The sequence below is a fragment of the Rhinopithecus bieti genome, unplaced genomic scaffold (genome assembly GCF_001698545.2).
Source record: "Rhinopithecus bieti isolate Rb0 unplaced genomic scaffold, ASM169854v2 scaffold_33652, whole genome shotgun sequence".
NCBI lineage: Eukaryota > Metazoa > Chordata > Mammalia > Primates > Cercopithecidae > Rhinopithecus > Rhinopithecus bieti.
This window is the reverse complement of record NW_016814761.1, coordinates 5,397,603-5,425,163: the sequence shown is the minus strand read 5'-3', so window position 1 is coordinate 5,425,163 and position 27,561 is coordinate 5,397,603. Positions and strand designations below refer to the sequence as shown.

At 44.9% G+C, this 27,561-nt stretch overlaps 1 protein-coding gene and 1 pseudogene across 4 annotated transcripts; one reads left to right on the top strand and one right to left on the bottom strand.

The window, feature by feature from the left end:
* The first annotated feature begins 241 nt into the window (after positions 1-241).
* Positions 242-27,561, top strand: RAE1 (ribonucleic acid export 1). 4 transcript variants are annotated; one of them, XM_017852097.1, is made up of 12 exons: positions 242-365; positions 2,990-3,086; positions 3,667-3,771; positions 5,573-5,665; positions 13,753-13,839; positions 15,545-15,631; positions 15,746-15,817; positions 17,519-17,626; positions 22,276-22,382; positions 22,462-22,537; positions 23,420-23,614; positions 27,115-27,561. In XM_017852097.1, exons 2-12 carry the CDS (start codon positions 2,997-2,999, stop codon positions 27,199-27,201), a joined length of 1,107 nt encoding a protein of 368 aa, XP_017707586.1. In that variant the 5' UTR covers positions 242-365; positions 2,990-2,996; the 3' UTR covers positions 27,202-27,561. The 4 variants fall into 4 exon arrangements, with proteins under 4 accessions (XP_017707586.1, XP_017707583.1, XP_017707584.1 ...); XM_017852094.1 differs by lacking the exon at positions 242-365 and adding an exon at positions 396-513; XM_017852095.1 differs by lacking the exon at positions 242-365 and adding an exon at positions 485-938.
* LOC108515323 (MT-RNR2 like 3) lies at positions 7,561-8,931 on the bottom strand (annotated as a pseudogene).

Sequence of the window (27,561 nt, the reverse complement as noted above, 5' to 3'; positions counted from 1 at the left end):
GCCACCGCGCCCGACCAGTTGCGGATTTATAAAAGCAGTCCCTTAGCAACTTGCTGTGGCTACACCAACCTTGGACCAATTCGCAAACTGCTGGTGTAAAGCGTTTTTGCGCATGTGCTGTAGCCTTGCGGAAAAGAGCCTTCTTCAGCGACGATTTCCGGGCGACGCAGGAAGTGGCTCCAGGGCGCACGCGCGTTGTTTCCGCGGTACTCAGGGCAGTTTCTACCGCCGGCTTAAGGAGGCTTCGGGCTCCTGGGATTTCTGTCCACGCTCCTCGCCCTCGTCCTCCGCGCCGGAGCAGGTTCGCAAACTCCTCAGACCCTCCTGCTCCCGGCCGCCGCTTTCCGCCGCGGCGAGACCCCCAGGTAGGCCCTGTGCCGCGCGCATCCCGTCGTTACCCGCCGCCATGGCGCCCGCAGAGGCCGAGTTGCCTCCGGGGAGCGCGCTTCTGCGGGATGCTGGGGCGCGAGCGGGACTGTTGACTAAGCTTCGTTGCTGGGTCCTGGAAGCGAGGTCAGAGCTGAAAGTCGCCTTAGGGGTCACCTAGGGTCTTATCCATCGTTTTCTTGTGGGGGAGCTGAGGCCCTGGGAAGGGTCACATTGCGTTAATGCAGTGTCTGTCGCCTCCGCCCCTCCCCCTTACACGTCTGGCCACTCGTCAGATACATGTCAGCTCCTCGGAGAAGGCTTCCCTGCCCGATTTGCAGAAGGGCATCCCCTTTTAGCCTCTTCCACGTCAACCTGCTTCTTTTCTTTCGTAGCAGTTACCACTCTCTGAAACTGTCTGTTTCTGTCTTACCCCGCCAAGTATTTATTGTATACGTATATAGGTGCAACTATACAGGCAGTACTTCTCCCAGCAAGTATTATTAAATACCAGCCGCCCTGGGCCAGGCACTGTACTGTGGGACCGAGCATGCATTAGGGGAAGAATCCAGGCAAGTGGCTGCCCCTTTGGAGCTTGCATTCTGGTGGGGAAGAGATTGAGTGTAAACAAGAAATTCCAGGTCATGACTGGTGCTGTGACGAAAGCAAGGGGATGTGATGGAAGGTTAGATATGTTAAAGTTGGCAGAGAAGCCTCTGAGGAGGTAATTCAAGAATACTTGTGACAGCTTTTTTGAAGTATAGCTTACATACCTTTTAGCCATTTAAAGTGTACATTGTGAGTCTGGAAATTTTATACAGTTGCGTAAACATCACAACTTCAAATTTGGGACATTTTCATGACCCCAAAAAGTTCGGAGGAGGCAACTTTTGCACTGGGATATGAAGATTAAAACGGAGGCAGCTGTGGGGAAGGGGAAACAAATCATCCCAGGCTGAAGAAACAGCACTAGGTTTGCTCCAAGGCAGGGATGAACTTGCTGTGTTCAGGAGAGAAAGGAAGCCAGCAGAGCTAGGAGGGCTGGGGTGCAGCAAGGCAGTAGAGAGCGGGAAGAGATTAGGTGGGTCCCACAGATGCCTGTGCCTTCTGAACTTTGGAAGTTTCCCAGTGCTCAGCATAAGGTGTGGTCCACACTGGCTAACACGAACGACTCTCACGTACCATGTTCTTTTCCCTAAGTTCGTCCCTAATGGCAGAAATGTTCTCTCCCAGCTTGAAGGTTGAGGTAGAGGAATAGAGTGAAAGTAACATTTGTTAAGAACCTATAGCGTTTTAGGCACTGTGTGTGTGGCTTCAGTTCTCATAACTCTGAAGTAGATATTAGTGTCTCTGTTTTACAGATGAGAAAATCAAGGTTAAGCGACCTGTCCAAAGCCATGTAGCCAGCACCTGGACTGATTGCAGAGGCCTTGTTTTGCCTTTGTTCGTTCATACAGTTAACTGGTGTTGTAAGTACCTCTACATTTGAGGGCAGAAATGTGGTCAGCAAGCACCACATCCCCTCACGTTCACTGAAACATACATGTGCTTGTAGCTGTTGCACTCACCTTTTGTTCTGCACTTATTTTTCATGAAGCTGAGGAAACTCAAATGCCTTCCCCAAATTCCTTGCAGTTTCTCTGTTCTGTGTTGTCTTATTAGCAAGGATGTCCCTCAGCCATTTGTCTCCCTTTGGAGAAGTGACTTGTATGGAGGACTTCTCAGTGTAACGGGTAGCAGGATTGAAATGTGGCTTCAGTGTATGTAACTCCTCCGGGAGTTGGAAGAAAGAAAGGAAAAGTCGTTTATTGTACGTGCTCTGAACTAGACACTGCATTTTCTACATAATCTGATTTGATTCCCCAGACCAGCCCTGGAGAAGGTGTTAATGTTCTCTATGTTTGCAGAGCAGGAAGATGAAGACTGTGAGATCACAGTCCCAACTCCTGAGTGGCAGAGGCCCTGGCCAAACCCTGCTGGGCCTGTTAGATTATGATACCCAGGAAAAAACCCAGGGTGGGAGAGGTTCTTGCTGGGTGAATGTCCAAAACACGATACCAGACCTTTTTAAAACTTTTACCAAGAAATTGCTGATTTGCTGCCCGGACTGGTTCTTCTAGGTCGTTTCATGCAGATACGGATGTAAACCAGAATTCAGAAATTAGTAAGAAAGTGAATGCCCACTAGGTGGAAACCTGAAAGCACAGGACCTGCCATCTTGTTTACTGTTATATTTCTGATGCACAACTCAGTGTCTCTATGTAAAAAATGAATGAATTTATTTTCTAGCTGGTGACTACAAAATAATCTGCAATGTATCCATATTGGTCTATTAATGGTAACAAATGAACCATACTAATATGAGATAATAGGGGAAACTGGATATGGAGTGTATGGGAATTCTATCTTTACTATTTCTGGAAACCTAAAACTACTCTAAAATAGAAGGTTTATTTTTTGAAAGCACTCTGTTCATTGCATGTATAAATCTTGTCTGAAAAGTGAAGCCTGGCCTCAAGCCACTTTGAGTATTTCTCTTCTGCCAGTTAATTATCTTACTATTGCCTCTCAGTGATATTACTTAAGAGAAAACCCACCCTTAACATTTTTCATTATTTTTTAGGGTCAAAATGAGCCTGTTTGGAACAACCTCAGGTTTTGGAACCAGTGGGACCAGCATGTTTGGCAGCGCAACCACAGACAATCACAACCCTATGAAGGTACCATGAAAAGCTTCCTGGGGCTTGTAGGAAGAGTTTCGCCAGAGTTTCTCCCATCAAGGATAGAACCTGAGATGACTTGGGAGCCTCCTTTGGGCCAAAAGCTTTGAAACTTTGTCTAACTCATCTTTCTCAAACACTGGAGCACAGAAAATATGTCCCCTCTACTAGTGTCCTGTTCCTCCTGGCCTGCCAGGTCTCCAGAATCACCGAAGGTGCAGATTCCAGTGCAGATTCCCAGGGCCTGGCCCAGGACTGTTGACTTAGAATTCCCATGGTTGGGGAGAAGGGAGGGCAGGTGAAAACTATGATCTAGCCCTGCGGGGCCAGAGTGAACTGGTCATTTAGAAAACGAGGCCATGGGCATTTCATTAGCAGCTGCTGCCGCTAGTCCTGGTGGTGCTGGTGCTTTCTCCAGCTTATTTTTTACTCCTCTTTTTGATCATAGTAAGGAAAGGTCTAATTCAGTTAGTTCTTGAGCACAAGGAAAGGCCACCGTGAGGTAATTAGTGAGAAAGAAAACCATTTTGAATTAAGCTGTGAGTATGCATACATTTTAACATGGACTTTTTTCCCCCAGGATATTGAAGTAACATCATCTCCTGATGATAGCATCGGTTGTCTGTCTTTTAGCCCACCAACCTTGCCGGGGAACTTTCTTATTGCAGGATCATGGGCTAATGATGTAAGTACTCCTTAAATACGTGTTCTATAAATCATCTGTCTTTGTATGGGCAAGGTTAGCTTTAGCTCCATTGTTTCCCAAGTAAATGAATCAGACTTATTTATGGCCTTTTTTTAAGAAATCAGTTTGGGGGTGTGAACCCTTCTGAATGGCAGACATTATTTGTTCTTACACTGGTTTTGTTAGGAAAGCACAAAATGTATTGCTTGGAATTTTCTACTGTAGTTCAATCTCTTGAAGTTTATTCCTAAATAAAATGTCATATTTATCCAGAGTGAACATTATACCCAATGGCACACATCAACAAATTCTGCTTTTTGGCATCCTGACAGTGTTCCTCAGGCATGTGTTAAAGTTCTTCAACATTAAATAATAGATCTGCCTAAATACTTTCTCATCGTGTACAAAAAGAAAGACCAAAAAAATTACAATTTACTAAAAGAAAGAAAACTCTGGTAGAAAAATAAGCAAAGTGTGTAAAGAGGGGCTTCACAAAAGTAAGAATAAACCTGAACCATTCATCCATACTTGTAATCAGAAAAATGTAAATTTAAGACTCTTTTTTTCTATTAAATTAACAAAATTAAAAGTTTAAAAGAATAATAGTGCCAGCAAGGATAAGCTGAAACCCTACGTGTACGACTGGTAGGTATGTAAGTTGGCAGAGCTTTTCCACAGGATAATTGGCAATAGTTATCAAAAATCCTTAAGCTTATACCCTTTATCTCATTGATACTCTTCTGGGACTTGAGTAGGAAACCTGATAATGTACTTCATCTGCATTGTCTAAATTAACCTTTATAACAGCCAAAGCACTGTGAACTTGGTCTCTATGTTATGGATCAGGATGCTGAGCTTAGGGAAGTAGAATAACTGGCCTCGGGTTACATATCTGGGTGAGTGGCAAAGCCAGAGGCTGCAGACCCACAGTAAGGCTCAGGCCCACGCTTCTAGTTAGCCAGTGCCTGGTACTGCCTCTCAGAAAACCATAATGCTAGTGAAAATTTTGAAAATGTTAATATCCAATAGTAATGGCAATTTATGGTGTGTTTGTATGATGGAATACCATTGTAAGTTTTTGGAAAAGTTTTCAAACTAGCCTACAGCACAGGGGCAGGAGGGGTTAGGAGAACAGGAGGAAAGATGGTAGTCAAGGTTGAGCAAGCTTGCGTTCTACATGTAATTTCTAGAAAGATTTCAGATGATTTGCTGCTTCAAAAAAAGGATGTTTAAAGTTGAACAGGCTAGTGATGCAGGAGGAAAGCTGTAGCTGCAAAAGCGAAGATACTGTGTGATCTAGTGTCTTCCAGAAAATATGTGTACATGGAAAGAAAAGAGCACACAGAACCATTAGCTGTGGTTATCTGTGGTGTGATTAGGGTGATTTTTATTTTTTTGCCATATTTACAAAATCTCTAAAATGTATTACTTTTTTAACGGAGGGGAGATTATATTAAAAAGTATTCAGAAAAGAGGTAAGTTTCTACTTTGGTCTTACCATTCAGAGAATGGTAATGGGTAAGTGATATTCTACTTTAGAAGACGTGTCTCATAGATGCAGTGAGCAAATTATCTGCAATTTTATGTGTAAGCAATAGAATTTGTTTATTTTAATAGCTTAGGCATAAGAAAACAGTTGTTTTCACAGATATTTTAATTCCTTTGTTCTTGAAGTTAGATAATTAGGTTGCTATGAGAAGTCTATGTATGGTTAAGGTGTACACCATTAGTTTTTAGGTGTTAAATGCAAGCAATACATTGTAAATTGCTTTGTTTGCATTGAATTTTTTTGTTACTACAGGTTCGCTGCTGGGAAGTTCAAGACAGTGGACAGACCATTCCAAAAGCCCAGCAGATGCACACTGGGCCTGTGCTGGATGTCTGCTGGAGTGATGTACGTTCCCTTCCATTTCTCATGTACCCTTTTACGTAAAGTACAGAATAACTGAGAATGTTTAATAATCCAAACACAAATAGCATATACGTGTTCATATTGTAAGAATTCTAAGTTTCTGAACATAAATATAGTCGTTTGTTAATGTTCTTAATGTTGGCTTTAGTTAGCCACTTTCTTTGAAAGCTTTTCTTGTATTAAATTTTGTGTGTGTGGTTAAGGAGAGTTGAATGACTAAGCGGCAATTTACAAAGAAGCCAGCAGGGAAGGGGAAACACCTGTGGCGAGCTGCAGTGGGTGGGGCTCCTGGAGTACATCATGCGCTGCAGCTGTGGAAGGTCTTCCACCTGGTACAGGGGAGTCAAGGGATGAACAGCTGTAGATGGGCCTTGGCCTGGCGAGGGGAGCCAGGAGTTGAACACCCCAACCTCTCTCCTCTGTTCTGCCATTGCTCCTGGTGGCTGAACCCAAAAGTAGTGAGAATGTTAAGGGGCCTGGTGACAGGCAGACACACTGTAGTGCTGAAGAAGCTAAGCCTTGAGGACCCTTCCAAGGCCTTGTACCTGTTCGTTTAGTCAGGTTTATTGAGTCTGATTTGCCTGCTGTAAAATTGAACTTTTTTGGTGTACAGCTCTGTGAGTGTTAAGAAATGCATAGAGTTGTATTCAAAATATAGAACAGATCCATCGGCCTCCAGATTCTCGTCAAATTCTTCCCAGCTCCCAGCCCCTGGAAACCACTGATCTGTTTTTTTGTTTGTTTGTTTGTTTTTGTCCCTGTAGTTTTGCCTTTACAGGAGTATCATCTCAGTGAAATCCTGTAGGGTGCAACCTTTGCACTCAGCATGTTGCATTAACGTATGGTGATTGTTTTGTCAGATGTATTTCCTGTGTTTGGGGTGGGATGCTGGAAATTAGGACAGTCATTGAGATATATCATCTGCAAAATGCTAGTGTAAGTGGTAGGAGTTTCTCATAAAAGATGTACAAGTTGGTCGTAGTATTGGGGGTATGCCGTTGGAATTCGTAAGAAGAGAGTGGTTAGAAGGGTCTTGATAATGAAATTTGTGGTATAGAGTTCTGGTGGATATACAGTGTGTAGTGCTCCTAGGAAAATAGTAGTAGTTAGAGCATTTATTATGATAATATTCATGTATTCTATAAAGAAGAGGGCAAATGAGCCTGCGGCATATTCGATGTTGAAGCCTGAGGCTACCTCTGACTCTACTTTTGTTAAATCAAAAGGAGCTCGGTTAGTTTCTGCTAGTGTGGAGATAAATCATATTATGGCTGGGGGCCATGATGGTAGGAGCAGTCAGAGTAATTCTTGTGATGAATGTGTATAAGTTAAATGAGCTGCTTATCAGTAGAACTGATAGCAGGATAATAGCTAGGGTGACTTCATATGAAATCGTCTGGGCCACAGCTCATAGTGCGCTGATTAGTGCATATCTTGAATTAGATGCTCATCTGATCATAGAATAGACGGCTAGGCTTGATGTGGCTAGTATAAATAGGAGGCCTACATCAAAATTAGAGGATCTGGTGTAGGGAGGGGGGTTCATAAGAGGAGAGCGATAGAGAGGGCTAGGGTTGGAGCAGTAATATAAAGGGTGATTGATAGTAGATGGTAAGGCCCGCAAAGGTTCTTTGGTAAAAAGTTTTATTACATCAACGAATGGTTGAAGCAGTCTGTAGGGTCCTACAATGTTGAGTCCTTCACGTCATTGTATATAGCCTAAGATTTTTCGTTCGATGAGTGTAAGGAACGCTATCACGATGAGAGTGGGGATGTTAGGAGCAGGAGAAGGTGAATTATAGGCAGGTTGTTAAGAAGAGGAATTGAACCTCTGATTATAAAGTGTTTTATGCAGTTGCCAGGCTCTGCCATCTTAACAAACCCTGCTCTTGGGTAGAGTATGTGATGATTTATTAGATTGAGATAGCATCATCTATGGAGTGAGGGCACGTTACGAAGTGGGCCCTATTTCTCTTGTCCTGTCTTACTAAGAGGAATGTTAAATAGGTAGAAACAGACCTGGATTACCCCAGTCTGAACTCAGATTACACAGGACTTTAATCATTGAACAAATGAACCCTTAATAGCGGCTACACCATTAGGATGTCCTGATCCAACATCGAGATCATAAACCCTATTGTCGATATGGACTCTAGAATAGGATTGCACTGTTATCCCTAGGGTAACTTATTCCGTTGATCAAATTATTGGCTCGGTGTGTAAAAACTCGCTTAGACTAGTATGGTCTTAGTTTAGGTTGTTAAGAGATTGAATTATGCTCCGAGGTCACCCCAACCAAAATTTTTAATGCAGGGATAGGAGGCTAGGGCCTGTAGGCTTGTTGGAGTTTTTATTTGCATTGATGAATTAAAGCTCCGTAAGGTCTTCTCGTCTTACTTGTTTATATCCGCCTCTTCACGGATAGGTCGAGTTCACTGGTTGAAAGTAAGAGACAGCTGAACTCTCGTGTGGCCATTCATACAAGTCCCTATTTAGGGAACAAGTGATGATGCTACCTTTGCACGGTCAGGATACCATGGCCGTTGAGCATATGTCACTGGGCAGACCGTGCCTCTGATACTGGTAATGCTAGAGGTGATGTTTTTGGTAAACAGGCAGGGTAGGATTTGCCAAGTTCCTTTTACTTTTTGTAATGTTTCCTTAGAGCATGCCTGTGTTGGGTTAACAGTGCAAATAATAGGGTGTTTATTATATCATTTATTAGTATTGGGCTGTTAACTGTCAGTGGGTTGCTCCGGTCTGATGTAAGCTTATGCAATGGAGAATGTCTTCATGTTACTTATATTAACATTATTGCTTCTATTAAGTAATAGTTTAGTCCTATGTGATGTTAGGAGTTCAGTAGACTGGTTAGAATTTAAGATAGTTAGATACTGAGCTTAAATGCTTTCTTAATTAGTGGCTGCCTTTGGACCAACTGTGGTGGTAATGTTTTTTACTCTCTGTAGGAAGAGTCTAAAGAGCTGTCTCTCTTTAGACTAACAAACTTACAGGGAGATTAAGTAATTCCATAGGTAAGTTTAAAGTTGAACTAAGACAGCCAGCTATCACCAGGCTCGGCAGGCTTGTCACTGCTACTCATGAATCTTCCCACTATTTTGCCACATAGGTGAGTGTGCTCTTTCAGGTATTCTTGGGTAGCTTGTCTGGTTTCAGGGGACTTGGCCATAGTTCTCTATATAAAGTTATTTCTAGTTAATGCATTATGCAGAAGGTATAAGGGCCTGTCTTTGCTTTTTATTCCTTGATATAGTTCTTTCATCTTTCCCTTACGGTACTGTCTATTGCACCAGGATAGAAATTTCACCTATACTTTTGTTCAAGGTAAATGGTTTAAGATAGTTTGATAATGTTTTTCACGAGGTTTGGGGCTAGAGTTGGCTCAGAGTGGTCAGGTCATGATGAAATCTCAGTGTAAGCCGGATGCTTTGGGTTAAGCTACACTTTGGCTTGTCCAAGCGCACTTTCCAGTATGCTTACCATGTTACAACTTACCTCCTCTGTACCTGTGTAGAAAATTATCAGTAACAGTGATTTCTAGAGTAGTATTCAAGGAGGGTGATGGGCTTTGTGTGCATGCTTCATGGCCTTATTCAACCAAACACTCTGCTCTTGGTTTACTACTCAATCCTCTTTAAGCCCTTAGATTTCATAAAGGCTGTCGTGAGATTTTCTGGACATAGAAAATGTTGCCTATTTCTTGCCACCTCCTGGGCTACACCTTGACCCAACGTTTTTATGTGTGTACTTGTGCTTACTCTATAACCTTTTAAGGGTGTGCTGCAGATGGCGGCATATAGGCCGGGGGCAAGAGATGGTGAGGTGTATCAGGGTTAATCGATTATAGAACAGGCTCCTCTGGAGGGATATAAAGCACTGCCAAGTCCTTTGAGTTTTAAGCTGTTGCTTGTAGTACTCTGGCGAATGGTTTTGTTAATGTAACTATTAGGGTTTAGGGCTAAGCATAGTGGGATGTCTAATCCCAGTTCTTGTCTTAGCTACTGTGTCTTCAGGGTATTAAAGCTACTTTTGTAGTATATTTTATTTCAACTGGAGTTTTTTACAACTTAGATGGAGTTTAGCTTTATTGAGGGCAGACCTTAAACACTCTTTATGCCAAGTTCTATTAGCTTTGGTTAACCATATGGCCACGTGGCTGGCACGAAGTTAACCAACCCTAAGTATTAGTATAGCTTAGTTAAACTTCTGTTTATTACTAGATTTAACACTACTGTTTCCTGTGGGGGTGTGGTTGAGCAAAGTGTTTTGAGCTGCATTTGTGTGTGCGTGCTTGATACCTGCTCCTTTTGATCCGGGTGATCTAGAGGGCGTTTTCACTGGGGTAGGGATGCTTGCATGTGTAATCTTACAAATAATTAATAGAAAGGCCAGGACCAAACCTATCTGTTTATGGGGTTGTGTGGACCCATCTAGACATTTTCAGTGTCTTGCTTTGAGTGGTTAAGCTACATTTACTGCATAGAATACTTAAGTGGAAAATTGAAGTATGAGAAAGAAAGAAAGAAATAGTTGTTTACCGTTCTGGAAGTTCAGGGTCTTTAAAGTTGAATTGGCAGAGGTTTGGCTGAGAGGGTTATTCATAATTAGAGTATGGTTGATTTAGGGTTATGGTGTCTTGGGGCAGCACTTTCAGAGGGCTATGCTCAAGGTATTATATTGGTATTAGGGCAGAAGTTTAGTTAATATATTATACATAATGGAGGATTTATTTGGTAGGGGGGTCTTAAGATTTTTTAGAAAATTACATCAATCGAGGAGTAGCTGTTCGGGTGTTTGTGGTTAAAATATGTCTGGATTCTGACTGGGTTGCATTTTGGTCTCTTGTGTTTGGGGTTTGGCAAAGGTGTGTTTCCCCAGGTTGACAGTAAAGTCAGATTGGGGGAGGGCTGCAGATTCAATCGGAAATAGTTCTTGAAATTGAGCATATGTGCAAGCGTGAGCGTCTGTTGATTAATTGTTATGTCCTTCAACCAGAATTAACACCTATGGTTGTTATGTCAGTCTGGAATATTCAGTATAAGTTCAGCTACAATGGGTTTGGCAGGAATCAGGCTCTTGCCATGCTGAGTCACAGCACCCCCAAAGTTAAATACCAAATACATAACAGTGCGCCCATGACTGGCTAATAGGGTGGTAGTCATTAGTCCATCAGGATGTCTTATTTAAAGGGAATGTGTGGGCCATCTTAATTTTATGGCCATACGTTAATGCAGGGGTCCCCAACCCCCAGGCTGTGGACCAGAACAGGTCCATGGCCTGTTAGGAACTAAGCTGCCCAGCAGGAGGTGAATGGTGGGCCAGTAGTGAGCCTTACTCCCTGAGCTCCGCCGCCCGTCAGATCAGCGGCAGCATTAGATTGTCATAGGAGCTCGAACCCTGTTGTGAACTGCACACGTGAGGGATCTAGGTTGTGTCTTCCTTATGAGAATCTAATGCCTGATGATCTGAGGTAGAACAGTTTTATCCTGAAACGACACCCTCACCCCACCCCAGTCTGGAAAAATTGTCTTCCATGAAACCGGTCCCTGGTGCCACAAAGGCTGGGGACTACAGCTTTAATGTGATCTTATTTAGCTCGTATATAAGAAATAATTCTGTGTATAAACATTTTGACATAGTTTAGGGGCCACAGTTGCTCCCATTTCGTTCATTAGCAAGGATAGGCTTCTCTGAGGCATTTTTATCATCTGTAAAATGTCTTCCTGACACACCTGATCAAGTTATGACACTACATTAATAGATACATGAAAAGTTTGAAAAGTGAAGCATTCATTTCATATGCAACTTATTTTTAGTTTACGCATGGAAAAGTAGCAGCATGAGTAGATTTGAAACTTTTCTAATGTATATTGCCTGTCTTTACTGATTGGGCAACGGGTCAGAATTAGAAAGTTTCTTATAAAGTATGGCAAGAAATAGAACTAACTGATGCAGGAATCCTTTTGCTCAAATGTTATCTAATGGCTATTGGAATTTATAAAACTGAATGTAAGTTTCATACCATCTAGTGGGAGGATCAGACAGGAATGAGAGTTGTACGTTCTGAGGGAGGTAAGATGAACTGGTGCTGGGTGGGAAAAAGAATACAGAAGGCAACTGTAAAGTTTGGAAAGGCTTCTGTGAATACTTTACAGAAAACAAGAATAGAGCTTTTTTTTTTTCACTGTTGCTCTGTCACCCAGGAGTGCAATGGTGCGATCTCAGCTCGCTGCAGCCCTCGCCTCCTGGGTTCAAGTGATTCTCCTGCCTCAGCCTCCCAAGTAGCTGGGATTACAGGCGCCCACCTCCACACCCAGCTGATTTTTGTATTTTTAGTAGAGACGGGGTTTTGCCATGTTGCCGAGGCTGGTCTTGAACTGCTGAGCTCAAAGTGATCCACCTGTCTCGGCCTCCCCCAAGTTCTGGGATTACAGACATGAGCCACCGCGCCTTGCCAGTAGAGCTGATTCTTAAAAAGTAAACCACATGCCTATAGCTTTTTAAGCATTGTCTCATCCAGTTGAGGCCTGGGTTCAAATTTCAGCTCTGTCTCTTCCAGGCTTTTGACTTTGCCAAGTTGTTTAATCTTTCTAAATTTGTTTTCTTGTTTAGAAAGACAGGGTTGCTGCCAGGCTGGAATGCAGTGGTGTCCTCATGGATCACTGCAGCCTCGATCTCCTGGGGTCAAGTGATCCTCCCGCCTCAGTCTCTGAAGTAGCTGGGACTACAGGTGTGCACCACCATACCCAGCTTATTTTTCTATTTTTTGTAGAGACGGGGTCTCCTTATGTTACCCAAGCTGGTCTCAGACTCCTGGCCTCAAGCTATCCTTCCTCCCAAGCCAAACTTGGTAAAGTTGAATCTTTGGTACTTTAAGGACATGGTTCAAACTCTGCGGCTGAAGCAGGTAGACTTAGAGCAGCTGGTGAAGCATACACACATACTCTTTCTCTTCCCAGTGCTTTGCTGGATTCTCCTTTATGTCTGCACGTGTCCACTGAGATTGGCATGCTCTGCTCCACAATGCTGATGACATGTGGTGGGGCTGGCGTTATGAGATTGAGAGGCCAGTGTTCACTTGGATTCAGGGCGGCCCTCTCCATACACTCATACCTTTCCTTTGCTGTGTTTTCAAGGATTTATAGAATTAAAACCTCATTAAAAGCATGAGGAGCAAGTTTTATCTCTTCTTTCAAATGAAGTCACTTCAGTAGAACAAGTTTTGCTAGAGGAGAATGGTGGTCAATTTTTGAGCTCTGAAACCAAAAATGAAATAAATAGACTAGGCCAAGGTTCAGCAAACTATGGCCCATGAGTCAAACGTGACCCACTGACTTGTAAATAAAAGTTTTATTGGAATGCAGCCACACTCATTGATTGACATAATATGTCTGGCTGCTTTCAAGCTGCAGTGACAGAGAAAACCTACTTTCAGTTATTTGTATGGATATTGTGAAACCATCAGACAGTGACCACTAATTTTTAAATCTATTTGACAGGTTAGATAGGACCAGTGACTGTTGTAAATTGGCATAGCTTTATTGCATGTACTTCGAAGTGTTATTAGATAGGGACTGAACAAAAGTAATAGTGATTATAGAGTTATGTGTTTTATATGTAGAGAGAAAGATAAATGTAACAAAATGTTTACAATTGGTGAATCTGTGTCAAGTGCTTATGGGTATTTTTTGTATTTTTGCAACTTTTCTGAAGGCTTAAGGTTTATCAAAATAAGAAAAAATTTTTAAGTGGCCCATGGTTCCTGCTGACAGGAGACCTGGGATCAGGGACAAGAGAGTTTGTTTTCACTAGTTTGTGATTTCTGATTTTTAAAATCCTGTTTATATGTTCTCACTTAGAAAGTAAGTCAATAATGAAATAGATGAAAATGAGTTTTTTGTATGACACTGTAGTTTGCAGTACACTGGTCTCCAAACAGTTGGAAAAATAAAGATTGCCAAAGTTTGCCTCAATATATTCAACTTAGTATCTAAATGTATATAGAGATTTAGTTTTCCTTAAAATGCAAAATGTTTGTTTTATTTTAGGATGGTAGCAAAGTGTTTACGGCATCATGTGATAAAACTGCCAAAATGTGGGACCTCAGCAGTAACCAAGCAATACAGATCGCACAGGTAACAGAAGCCTCTGCAGAAAGGCTGGGCACAACTGGTACCCAGGACTCTCATGGCTCTCTAAGTGAAATAATTATTATAATAAGAAAAGGTGCAGTTAGACTCTGTCAAATCAATTAGACAATATAGCAGAAACGTCTTGAGCACAGAAATGACAATTTTATAACCATTCTCATTCTTAACTAGTATTCACAGATTGTCTTGTCATGGGTCTTCATATATGTATGGATGGAGTCATAAGGAGTTAGTGACATTAAAATCTATGAAAGATAGGTCATAGGTGATTCGTGACATTCACAGGTTGGACGTTTCGATCTCATGCATGGCTGGTCTTCTGCCAACTGCATTTGGTCACTTACTCGTTCAGCAAGTGTTCTCTGTCTAGGGGCCAGTAATAAAGCAGCGAGTAAGAGGGGCATTTCCCCACACATGTGGAACTTTCACCATTACTCAGGGCCACTGGCAGGTACTGTGGGAAGAATGCCAAGGGCAGAAGTAATAATGAAGATAAGAGAACCTAGAACCAGAGGGTCCAGCTGCTAAGGGGGCTTCAGGAAGAGCACAATGCTGGAACGTTTTCAGGAAGGCGCTGCATACTCAGGTCACAGTGCTGTGTACTAGAAACATCTCCTTGATCTCTTAATTCATGTCACCTTAGTGAGTAAAACTGTGGTGGAATCCCCTACTTGTTATTTCTGAGTATCTCCCTAAGGAGGAGCTTACTTTCACTCGTACATATGTCTTTTTTTTTTTTTTTTTTTTTTTTTTTTTTTGTTGAGACGGAGTCTCGCTCTGTCGCCCAGGCTGGAGTGCAGTGGCCGGATCTCAGCTCACTGCAAGCTCCACCTTCCGGGTTTACGCCATTCTCCTGCCTCAGCCTCCTGAGTAGCTGGGACTACAGGCGCCCCCCACCTCGCCTGGCTAGTTTTTTGTATTTTAGTAGAGACGGAGTTTCGCCGTGTTAGCCAGGATGGTCTCGATCTCCTGACCTCGTGATCCGCCTGTCTCGGCCTCCCAAAGTGCTGGGATTACAGGCTTGAGCCACCGTGCCCGGCCGCACATAGGTCTTATAAGTAAAAAAATTAAAGTTTGCTAGCATGGAAGGTGGATATATGTTCTTGTGTTAAATTGACTATTTTGATCATGAGTGTATTAGTCCCTTCCTGCATTGCTGTAAAGAAATTCCTGAGACTGGGTAATTTATAGAGAAAAGAGATTTAGTTTGCTCATGTTCTGCAGGTTGTATGAGCATGGCGCCGGCATCTGCTTGGCTTCTGGGGAATCCCAAGGGAGCTTTTATTCATGGCGGAAGGTGAAGCAGGAGCAGGCACATCACATGGCAAAAGTAGGAGAGAGAGAGCTGTGGGAGAGAGGAGGTGCCACACCTTACAACAGCCAGACGTCGTGAGAACTCACTGTCGTGAGGACGGCACTAAGACAGGAGGGATCCTCCCCCATGACCCAGACATCTCCCACCAGGCCTCACCTTCAACACTGGGGATTACATCTCAACATGGGATTTAGTGGGGACCATGCAAACTATGTCAGTGAGGAAAGATTGGTAAAACGCTAAATATCTTTTGGTTTTTGTTTGGTATGACCTCAGTGTTTAAATTAGTTTCTTCCCTTTGAATTGCCACAACTAAAGCCATTCAGCACATCCTTACATTTACCTTGGCCTGTTTTGTTTTTGTCTTGTTGAAAGCATGATGCTCCTGTTAAAACCATCCATTGGATCAAAGCTCCAAACTACAGCTGTGTGATGACTGGGAGCTGGGATAAGACTTTAAAGGTATAATGTGCAATTGAAGCATTGTTTGGCCCCGTCAGGATTGTCATTTATTCTTGCACCATTTTGACTTCTGCTCTGAATGGTCACATACTGGCTTCTCTTTTTTGCTTTTAGTTTTGGGATACTCGATCCTCAAATCCTATGATGGTTTTGCAACTCCCTGAAAGGTGTTACTGTGCTGATGTGGTAAGGGATTTTAACTTAACATGTATTTACTTTTAAAGAAACAAAATAAGTATTTCTCACCTTGTGGTATCTTGCAGTTAGCGGGTAATGTAAAAATCCTACCGACTTTAGTAATAGATATAAAGGATAGAGTTCAGATTGCCTCAGTCGTCTTCAATTGGGAGATTTTTGTACTGCGTTTCTTCTTGAAGTACTTAATACTGGATGTCAAATTTTCCTGCCACTTGTTTGAACATATGCAGCTAGCTACGTGCCATCTCTAGTGTGACATCTATCATGTCCTTTCCATGGCAGTAGGAAAACTTGCAGTGACTTTGTGAGGTGGTACCAGGTCTTTGGGGACTGTCTCTGAGTGGGATAGAATTGAACTTTCTCGGCCAGGCACAGTAGCTCACGCCTATAATCCCAGCACTTTGGGAGGCCAAGGTGGGTGGATTGCTTAAGGTCTGGAGTTTGAGACCACCCTGGCCAACATGGTGAAACCCCATCTAAAATACGAAAATTACACCAAAAAAATACAAAAATACAAACCCTCTAAAAATATAAAAATTAGCTGGGCATGGTGGCACATGTGTGTAATCCCAGCTATTTGGGAGGCTGAGGCATGAGAATTGCTTGAACCTAGCAGGTAGAGGTTGAAGTGAGCTGAGATCATGCCATTGCACTTCAGCCTTGGTGCCAGAGTGAGATTCCGTCTCAGAAAAAAAAGAAAAAAAAGAAATAAAGAAATGGAACTTTCTCCATCTGTTTAGCCATGTCTTAAAGTTTTGTACCAACAGTCCTGTAATTCCACTTTTAAGAATTTATCACAAGAAAATAATCAAAGATAGAAATGGTCTTTGTTTTTGTGTGTTTTTTGTTTGTTTGTTTTTTGAGACGGAGTCTCGCTCTGTTGCCAGGCTGGAGTGCAGTGCCACGATCTCAGCTCACTGCAGCCTCTTGCCTTCCAGGTTCAAGCGATTCTCCTGCCTCAGCCTCCCATGTAAGTGGGACTGCAGGTGTGTGCCACCAGACCCGGCTAATTTTTGTATTTTTAGTAGAGACAGGGTTTCACATGTTGGCCAGGATGGTCTCAATCTCTTGACCTCATGATTCACCTGTCTTGGCCTCCCAAAGTGCTGTGATTACAGGCATGAGCCACCACGCCTGGCTGGTCTTTGTTTTATGTTATGTAGTGGAACATTGGAAGTGGTCTAAGGGGTCACCAAGACACAGATAAATAAACCCTTTGGTAGGTTCATTTGAGGGGACGTTAGACAGCCGCTGCTAGTAGTACTTGAAAAAGTGTGTGACATGGACCTTATGAAACATGTTTTGAGTAAAGGATATGAATTGTACAGAAATATGCTACATACCAAGTATCATGCTGAGGACAAAGACTGAAATAAAATATACTATACTGTTAACCAATTAGTGAGAGCAACTGAAGGGGTGGTGTAGGGGATTTTTATTTATTCTTAGCTCCTGAGTATATTTTCTAAATATCCAAATATTTTATAGTTAATTTTAAAACACAAGACTTTTTAAAATATATGAATGTTCTACTTTCAAATACTGTTTCTCTAGGTTTTAGTGAAACATAATCACGGGATTATTAAAATCCAGACTTAATTTTGTAACCAAAACTTAATCGAACACATTAGTATAAAAACAGCATACTGCTTCACCTGAATCGCATCTCTGTTTTCCTGTATTCCCTAGATATACCCCATGGCTGTGGTGGCAACTGCAGAGAGGGGCCTGATTGTCTATCAACTAGAGAATCAACCTTCTGAATTCAGGAGGATAGAATCTCCGCTGAAACATCAGGTGCGTCATTAGTCAAATCAAGAAGCATGTATTTAGCACCTGCTGTATGCAAGATTGTGCTCACATCTGGAATACAGTTGTATTTTGAAAAGCCTATAAGTATGTTCAAAGGAGGGTGAATTGAAGGATATAAACACAAATACTTAGTGAGTGAATACTAAGTAATACTAAGGTATCCCTGGATGAACTGAACTTACGTCTTCTCCAAACATGCCCCCGGATGGCTGAGTGCAGCTGAATTGTAGGAACCAAGGGAAAGCTGCTCCTTTGCTCTCTGAAGGAGTTTACTGAAAACCAGCTGGCAAAAGACAGATTAATAGGAGAAATGGCATACAAATTTATTGATGTGCACAGCATCTTACAAAGATCTTAAAGGCAATGTGGTTGATGCTTTCATACCATCTAGAGGTCACAGCAAGAAGAGGGCTCAGGGCATGGCCCAAAACAGGCTCTCATGGTAAATCGGGTTCTCGTGACAAGACAGGTTATGGGAAGAAGAGAAGAGGAGTTCTGTGGGGCAAAGGTGGTCTTGTTAATGTGGAGGAAGCCCCTCAGGCAGCACCCTCGGAGAGGACTGAGATAACGGCCTCAGACGGCAGTTAATCTTCCCTGAATCAGTACAAGGGAAGGGCCTCGGAGAAAGCCTGGCTGCACCAATGCCCATTTGTCTCTGCAGATGCAAATCTCCCCACAAAAGATAGCTTTTCAGCTATTATTTCCAGCCCTTCTGAATAGCCATCTTGAAATATGTTGGATAAGTCTGTTTTGGGGCGAAGTATTTTGGTTTCCTTGAGAATAAACTTACACATCTGGATGGGTTGGTTCCATTGTAAATTCCTAGCTTCCCACCTCAACTCAGCCTGCATCACACCTAGACAGTTGCTAGCTTTTTCTCCTTCACTCAGGCCTCCACTTGCCACAGGGCTGCTGGGCCTGTATTCTTGTCAGCTTCTCCATCCTTTAGTCTTTGTCTCAGCCAATCAGATCAGCTGTTGCTCAGATTAAAAAGAAGCTAATGGGAACTTCCTCCTCTTTCTCCTGCCGGATCTAGAAATTTGTCTGTGCTTGCCTCCTCCCCTGCCTTTTCCCCCATGAGGTGGAAACGGTCCTGCTAAGGCCAGTTTCGTGGTGGGACCCCATGCCCTCCAGCCTTCTCGGGAACCGTATGCAGAGTATCACCTCTTTCCCATTCCCCCATCTCTCCTGCCACGTAGTACTTCTCCATTAGCACTGACACTTGCTCAAGTCTAGTTGATCCTAGAAAACACACCTCCCTTGACCCCCACATCCTCCTCCAGTACCGCCTGTGTCCCTTTTCCTTCCGCAGTTGGGCATCTTGCCTGAAGTGTGCTTTGTTCCCTTACTTCCCACTCATTTCTCACTCGTGAGACCTTTGCCCCTGTTGTTCCGTCAGAACGGTTTTTGGCATGACCACCGGTGGCATCCTCATTGGTAATTCCAGGGGACACTGGACAGCCATCCTCTTACTGGAACAGAGCACCATTCACTGTTCTTACAAGACACATTTCCCTGGCTGCTGTTTTGCCAGCCTCTTACCTGCTACCTCTGTGGCTGCTACTCTGTCTTTGCTGGCTCTTGGCTGAATGTGGATGTTCCACAGATGTCTCCCTAAGCTGCTGCCTCCTCCACCCAAGCTCAACTGATCTCCCATCCACTGTCACTCAGCCACGCCCTGTGGACTGGAGACTCAGACCTCATTTCTGTGTTCCTGACATGGACACCCAGTCGGACAGCTCCTTGGTGTGTCTCCCAGGCGTCTGAGCCTGCAGTATCCCACGCCAAACCCAAGACTACGTTCTGTGGCTCTTTATTCAAATGTTACCCTTGCCTCAGGATTCTCCCTTGCCACTGCCAGCAGTACCATCTATTTTATACATACGTATGGATGTCATATACATACTAAATATTTCACTTCTTTTGCCTACTAGAATGTAAACCTCATGAGAGCAGAGTTTTTGTTTGTATTTGTTGCCACCTCCCAGCACTTGGAGCAGGGCCTCAAGTGTAAAAGGTGCTCTGTAAATATTTGCAGAGTGAACATTGGATCTGAACCTGCCCCTCTCGGCCACCACCAACCTGTTGCTCCTGATGTGCTTCACAGCCCATTCAATGGGACCTCCATCTCCTTTGGTAGAGCCAGAAATCTTGAGGTCACCCCTGATTGAACTCTCCCCCTCCTATCTCACTAATCCTCAATCTCCTCCCCTCCACGCTGAAATTATTTGGGAATCTGTTCATTTTTCTCCCTCCCTCCTGCCACATCTAATTCAAATATTGGAAAGCACTTAGATCAGAACTCTATGACATTGGTCTTGGCAGTGATTTCTTGGCTATGACACCAAAAAGCACAGGCAACAAAAGCAAAAATGGCCAAGTGGAACTGTGTTAAACTAACAGCTCCTGCACAGCAGGGGGAACCACGAAGAGAGTGAAAAGGCAGCCTGTGGAATGGGAGAAAATATTTGGAGACTTTCTAACAAGGGATTGATTTCCAGAATACATAAGGAACCCCTGCAACTCAATAGCAAGAAAACTGGTGACATGAAAAATGAACCAAAGACTTGAATAGACATGTCTCCAAAGAAGACATACAAATATCCAGCAGGTGTATGGAAATGTGCTTAACATACTAACCATCAGGGAAAGGCAAACGAAAACCACAATGAGATACCATCTCCTACCTGACAGGACCACTGTTACCAGAAAGCCCAAAGATAGCACGTGCTGGGGAGGGTGTGGGGAACCTGGAACTCGCGCGCACTATTGGGGGAATGCAAAATGCCACAACCGTTACAGAAAACTGGAGGCCTCAAAACATGAAAAACAGAATCCCCATATGATCTAGAAGTTCCACTTACAGGTCTTGATTCAAAAGAATCGAAGTGGGTATTTTGAAGAGAGACCTGTACTCCTAGTGTTCCTTGCGGCACTGTTCACAATAGCCAAGTGAACAGATAAAGAAAATGAGGTGTATACCTGCAGTAGGATGCTGTGCAGCCTGAAGGAGGAAATCCTGCCACTCGTGACAGTGTGGGTGACCATGAAGGAGATTATGCAAAGTGAAGTAGCCAGACACAGAAAGAAACTGCATGATTCCACTGAAATGTGACATCCAACGTCGACTCACGGAAGTAAAGGGTGGAATGGTGGACATCAGGGGATTGGGGGAGAGGGAAATGGGGAGCTACTTAATCAATGGGATGAAATTTCATTAAGCAAGATGAGAATGCTCTAGAGATAAGCCGTACAACATGGTACCTGTAGTCAACAATAATGTAGACTTAGAAATGTGTTAAGGGGTGGCTCTCGTGTTAACTGTTCTTACCACAATAAAACGAGCACATAGACCTTGGCTCTCGTTCAAGGCATCCTCCCGAGGTGAGGCAGCAGCTCTTGTAAGTGGCACCACTGGCCTTGCTGGACTGCGGCCTAAGCCCTTCCCTGCCTCCCCATTTCCTTTTGGGTGAATCCTCAAAAAAACGGGTCCCATCTGGCTTCACTTCCTGCCACCTGGTGCTAGCGCCCTGGCCTCTCCGTTGTTGAGGACTGATTGCCATCAGCCTTTGCACAGAGCCAATGCGTGTGGCTCTTGGTGCAAGTGGCACCCCTGGCATTGTGCAGTTCCTGGTGTGTGCCACACAGTAGACCCTGTGCTGAGGACCAGCCATGGCCTTTTCTGTCGTCTAAGAACTTGCAGATGTTTGTCACTTTGCTTTACTTTTTTTCTTTGTAGTCACAAAAGTAATGGTCTGGCAATTTTTAAAAAGGTGGGGGAGCAAACAGTACAGGAATGAAAGAACAGGCTGTTTTTCTTCATACTTAGGAAACGTGCATCCCCAGTAGCTGTCACAACGCCAGAGGCTGCTTCTCCCTTCGTCTTGCCTAGCCCCTGCCTGGGTCCTGCCGGGCTTCCCCTGAACTCACACAGAAGCTCAGATGGCCAGCTCGGGCAGGGTGGGTGGTCCTCCGGGCTTTGGCCAGGTTGCCACGACTGGAAGGAAGAAATGGTATCTCTGAAGTTAGCTTCTCCTCAGGGTGGTCGGCTTCTCTGCCCAGAAGGCTGGGTAGTAGAACCTCTGGGTACTTCTGTAGAGTGGAGACCCGCCCTTGGGCCCTCAAACTCAACACTGGGCGAAGTGCAGCATGTTGCTTGTGTGTAGCATGGCCACTACACCCACTGTCCCCTTCACCCTGTTTCCCTGTGAGACGGGTGCAGCAGAGCCTGCGTCCCTCCTCCAGCTGGGGAGGCAGAGGTGCAGAAGCATCAGGTGACCTCCTGAGGGGTGTCTGCCTAGTCAGGGACGTCTCCATTCCCTGCGGGCAGAGCCGCTGCCTGCCTCACAGCCCATGGGGCTCTGCTGGCGTGAACGCGGCCTTGTAGGGTGGCAGAGGGAGAGCGAGCAACGGAGGCAGGGAGGAGCACGGGGTGTGCAGTTTGGTCATAAGCTCACGGCTTAGACGGAGTTATTAAGGAGTTAGAAAGCAATGCTTACTGCTGTATCGTATTTGAGTGATGTTCTTCTGGTTCTTCTACAACCTAAACATGGGGTAAAAATGACTTACCTTCATGTTAGTCATGAAATCTTATATTATGCTGTGATTATGTCTCTGTTTTATTTTAACTGTAGCATCGGTGTGTGGCTATTTTTAAAGACAAACAGAACAAGCCTACTGGTTTTGCCCTGGGAAGTATCGAGGGGAGAGTTGCTATTCACTATATCAACCCCCCAAACCCGTAAGTGTGATTCTGTCAGCTTGCAGATTTCACCTTTTTTATTAACAAAGGAAGACTTACATGAACCTTTGTTTTTCAGTGCCAAAGATAACTTCACCTTTAAATGTCATCGATCTAATGGAACCAACACTTCAGCTCCTCAAGACATCTATGCGGTACGTTTTTAGACACTTTAGCCGTGGTGATACATCTGGAAACCAGACTTGGAGGTGGCTGAGGAATTGTGGGATCAGAAAAAACTCATCATTGAAGAGCTTGTGTGTGTTCATATCTGGAGATAAGTGGCTTATGCTGTAGGCTTCAGGTTTCTGTGGGTTTTTGTTGTTGTTGTTGCTGTTTTTGAGACAGAGTCTCACTCTGTCGCCCAGGCTGGAGTGCAGTGGCATGGTATCAACTCACTGCAACCTCCACCTCCTGGGTTCAAGCGATTCTCCTGCCTCAGCCTCCCAAGTAGCTGGGACTACAGGCGCCCAGCTAATTTTTGTATTTTTAGTAGAGACGGGGTTTCACCATATTGGCCAGGCTGGTCTCCAACTCCTGACCTTGTGATTCGCCTGCCTCGGCCTCCCTGAGTGCTGGAATTACAGGCGTGAGCCACCGCGCCCGGCCTTGTTTTCTGTGTTAATGTGCCCCCTGACTAGCAGCGTTGTGTATTTGTTTCTGAACGCAAGCTTAGGATGTTTTGCCAGAGTCTTCTCCCTCCCTTAGGAGTGCTAGTAGACAGCTCACACAACAGAGCTCAGACTGAGAAATCTGTTTGCTCAAAAGAAACGTTTTCCTGAGGTCTGTTCCTTGTTTCTTGCTGTCCACATGCTCACTTTCTCTGGTGTGCAAGGCCTTACAGGAGGCAAGATTGGGTTCTGGGCTGGCATTTGATGGAGGAAGTCTGGATAGTTTCTTTTGCGATCAGCGGGCAGCAGCTCGAAGGAAATGTACCTGTGCGCTTGGTTTCCTAACTCAAGCAGGAAGTGTGCGTGGGTGGAACCTTCTCCGCGCCCCTCTGCCTGGCTTCTTATTGTGCATGTCAATCCTTGCAGGTAAATGGAATCGCGTTCCATCCTGTTCATGGCACCCTTGCCACTGTGGGATCTGATGGTAGATTCAGCTTCTGGGACAAAGATGCCAGAACAAAACTAAAAACTTCAGAACAGTTAGATCAGCCCATTTCAGCTTGCTGTTTCAATCACAATGGAAACATATTTGCATACGCTTCCAGCTACGACTGGTCAAAGGTGAGAACTCCTGGGCGCTCCAAGGTAGTAGAGCCAGGTTCTGGGTTCAGAAGGCCTAGGCCTGAGTTGTGACTCTTCTCCGGACTCACATGTGTCCTTGGGCAGGTCACCGTCCCCTCCCTGTAAGGGGAAATTGCAGGACTTCCTCAAATGGTTGTGGGAATTCAGTACAGCCTTTGGCCAGAACCCAGCACACAGGAAGCACTCAGCCAGTGTGAGCCATTATGGGCTGCTCTGTTCCTGGGCACAGAAGCACAGTCAGGCCGGCGGCTGCACTTTATGAAGGGGGTGGCAGGGCGGGTCATGGAGCTTTCACCTGGGTGGTGTTGGTTGGTTGGTTAGCTGGGTGGTTTGCACAGGGGGAGTTAGGAGCTGGCAGGAGCAGGGCTGCAATTTTGAGGCCTTTGGGAGTGATGGTGAAATGTGTAGAGTCGAGTACTCAGTGCCCAACCCCGTGGGAAGTGTGTTGGCTTCAACCAGCCTGCGTGTTTCTCCACTGCTCAGCTCTTCTGGAGAGGTTGTCATCATTGTATTTGTGGTTTTCATCATTCTCCTCCCACCCCACTCTGCCCTTTGCTCCATAGCAGCCTTCTAGACTTTTCCCTACCCTGCCCTGGCTTCCGATGGGGAGGTCGCCTGCTTCACATAGGAGGGGCTTCTAGTGGCCTGCAGTGTCTTTTCCGCTCACCTCATGTCCACCTATGCTGACCCCACCTCCTTCCACCCTCACGGCTCTTTTCTGGGCCTTCTCCCATTGTCTTCTGTCCCCGTTCACCAGCTCCTCCCCTCTGTCTAAGCACGGAAGCCTGGAACCGTTTCCCTGTATGGTAAGGCTATCGCGAGAGTGGTGTCAGCACCTACCCTCTTGGTTCCCTGTGCTCGGTCCCCTCCTCAGTCCACTGCCAGGTACTTTCTGGCCTCTTAGAGCTGTACTCAGAGTCCCCGTGGCCACGTCCTCCTCGTCCAGTCCAGAAGCTTCCTTTCTGTCTGTGCCAGGCACTCACCTGTCCCTTCCTCTTCTACACATTTCTCCTCACTACTGCTTGGTCACGTCCTGGTTTATTCTGCTTCGGGCTGTGGTTTCCATCCTCCTACCAGCTCCTGTCTCTTGGCCCCTCTTGCCTTGCTGACATCTCGCCATCTCAGCCTGGGGGGCCACCACAGGGCTCTAACCAGTGCTTTGCATTCCCAAGACACCTGCTGCCACACAAGCCAGTGACTGGAGACGTCCCTTGGTTCCAGCCCTGCCCACTCCACCTTCAGTATTTCCCAGTCTCAGGAGTATGGCTGCACCTTAGTCTCCCTGAGGCCCTGAACATAGACACAGAAGTCCAGCTGATTGCCTTCCATCCCTCTGACCCTCCAGGCCTGCTGCTGCTTCTGTGTTTCCCTGTTTGAGGGTTTGCTGTGTGAGCCATGCAGCTACATTTTTTTTTTAAGCAACTTTATTGAGGTACAGTTGAAATGCAGTCATTGTTTAAAGTGTACAGTTTGATCAGTTTCAACATCTGTAAATACCCATGAAACTATCACCACAGTTATCTCCCCGAAAGGTTTTTGTGTGTATTCCTGTAATCTTCCCGTATGCACACACAAAACTATGGATCTGTTTTCTGGCATTATGGACTAGTCTGAATATTCTAGAATTTTCTATAAGTGGAGCCCCACACTACATTTTCTCCTTGCCCCAGCTTCTTTCCCTCAGCATAAGGATTTTGAAATTCACCCGTGCTGTTGAGTGAATCGCTCGTCCGTTACTTTTCAGTGCTGCGTAGTATTCCTAGGTAGGGTGTGCCATTTGTTTATCCATTCACCTGTGTAAGCCATGCACTCAGTTTTGTGACAAGAGTGTACCTTTTTGGTTCTGCCTGGCTGAGGTTGGACAGGCTGTGGCATGCTTGGAGCCCAAGGCCTCAACTCCCACATTGGGCTCTTTACTGAATCTTCTCTTTGCGTCCTCATCCCAGCAGCTACATCAAAATTCTGCATTTTAACTTAAATGACACGCGGGACTCTATACATTATAAGCATTAAAAAATGTAGTAATAAATTGAAAGCAGTGAGAAAAGTAATTGCTTTGAGTGCTGTTTAAAAATTGAAGTAATCTAATTCATTTAAGCAATTAATGTCAGCTTATTGTGGGGTTACATAAATTAGAATCTCTTTAGTTTAAAAGAGAAATTTGCTTCAGGGGTTTTTCATTGCTCTTAGTTCAAGGACAGTTATCTCTAGTGCAAAGTCATGATCGCATATGATTGATGTTATTAGCTTGCTGCTTGAGTAACTGTTCAGAAAAACTACACTTTGTTTATTATGAGAATTAGTGGTCACTGTTGAGCAAACCTTCTAGAGCTTTCTTGGCGTGCCTGTTGGGAAGAGAATAAAAACATGTCATCACAGTACAGGTGACAGAGTGCACCCGGCGCCATGCCCCACCTCCCTCTTCCAAGTCTTTGGCCCACCTGTGGCTCCTGCCTGCTGTCTCTCTTCCGGATCATCTGCCTGGCCCACCCCACTCGCCTCTTCCTAAAACTGAAATGTGATCACATCACTGACCTGCCTACGGCCTCCTTTTTCCTGGGGAATAACATTCAAAGGCCTCCTTCTGCTGTTCACTGCCCTGTAGTCTGGCCTCTTCCTGATTTCAGGGGTCTTTCGATGCTATATAGCCCTGCATCCCCTCCAGTGTGGGCCTGGGCAGACGTGCACACATCCACACACGCCTCTGGATCGCTCACCACCATGCATGCCTCTGCTGCGCTCTGTGTCTGTCGCTCCTTCTGTGTGGGGCGGGGTGTCTCCCTTCATCCCCATGATACCTTGCAGGTCAGATGTCCTCCTTTCCGTGAAACATTCTCAGGTCAGAGCTAATGCTGACCAAGGGGCCCAAGGCAGTTATCTTGGTGTTAAAGTCCTGGGGTGTTAAAAGGGGGCTCAGTGTCGAAAACACGAACCTGTGAAGACTCTCTCAGCAGGACATGGATGACACACTGGTACCAACACGTCCTTAGGCCTTTCTCTGAGGACTGAAGTTTTGCTTCACATTTGACTTTATCTTTGTTGTTTTTATTTCTCTGAGAGATTATGCTTCCAGTACTGTAGCACCGGACTTCACCTAGAAAAAGCACCTACAGGCCGGGCGCGGTGGCTCAAGCCTGTAATCCCAGCACTTTGGGAGGCCGAGACGGGCGGATCATGAGGTCAGGAGATCGAGACCATCCTGGCTAATACGGTGAAACCCCGTCTCTACTAAAAAAAACAAAAAACAAAAAACTAGCCGGGCGACGAGGCGGGCGCCTGTAGTCCCAGCTACTCGGGAGGCTGAGACAGGAGAATGGCATGAACCCGGGAGGCGGAGCTTGCAGTGAGCTGAGAGCCGGCCACTGCACTCCAGCCTGGGCGGCAGAGCAAGACTCCATCTCAAAAAAGAAAAAAGAAAAAGCACCCACAAACGCTTTCTGTTGAATAATAAGATCATTGGTGTTTTTTGTTCTCTTTAGGGACATGAATTTTATAATCCCCAGAAAAAAAATTACATTTTCCTGCGTAATGCAGCCGAAGAGCTAAAGCCCCGGAATAAGAAGTAGTGGCTGGAGACTCTGGCCCGGCCAGAGTTGTTCTCTCCACTCTGCCTCATCTCTATACGAATTTGGGTCCCAGCCTTGTTGGGTTGTCAGCCATGGACATGGATTTCAACCCCCGGAGAAAACGATGTCATTGTTGAGCAGCCGAGAGCCCAGGCGTCCACGGCGACTTGCCGTCTCTCCGTTCCACTGCCTGCTGCCGAGTTTTTCTGTACCTCTAAGGGGGTTGAGGTTACTGTAGATGTTAGATTGCGGGCACCGCCAGGGATTTGGCAGTGCTTCAGTGTATGTGTTAGAGAATATTGGCAAAGTGTCTGGGAGCCCCGTGCTGTGTTTTGTAATAAAGTCTTTTGCAGATTGCTT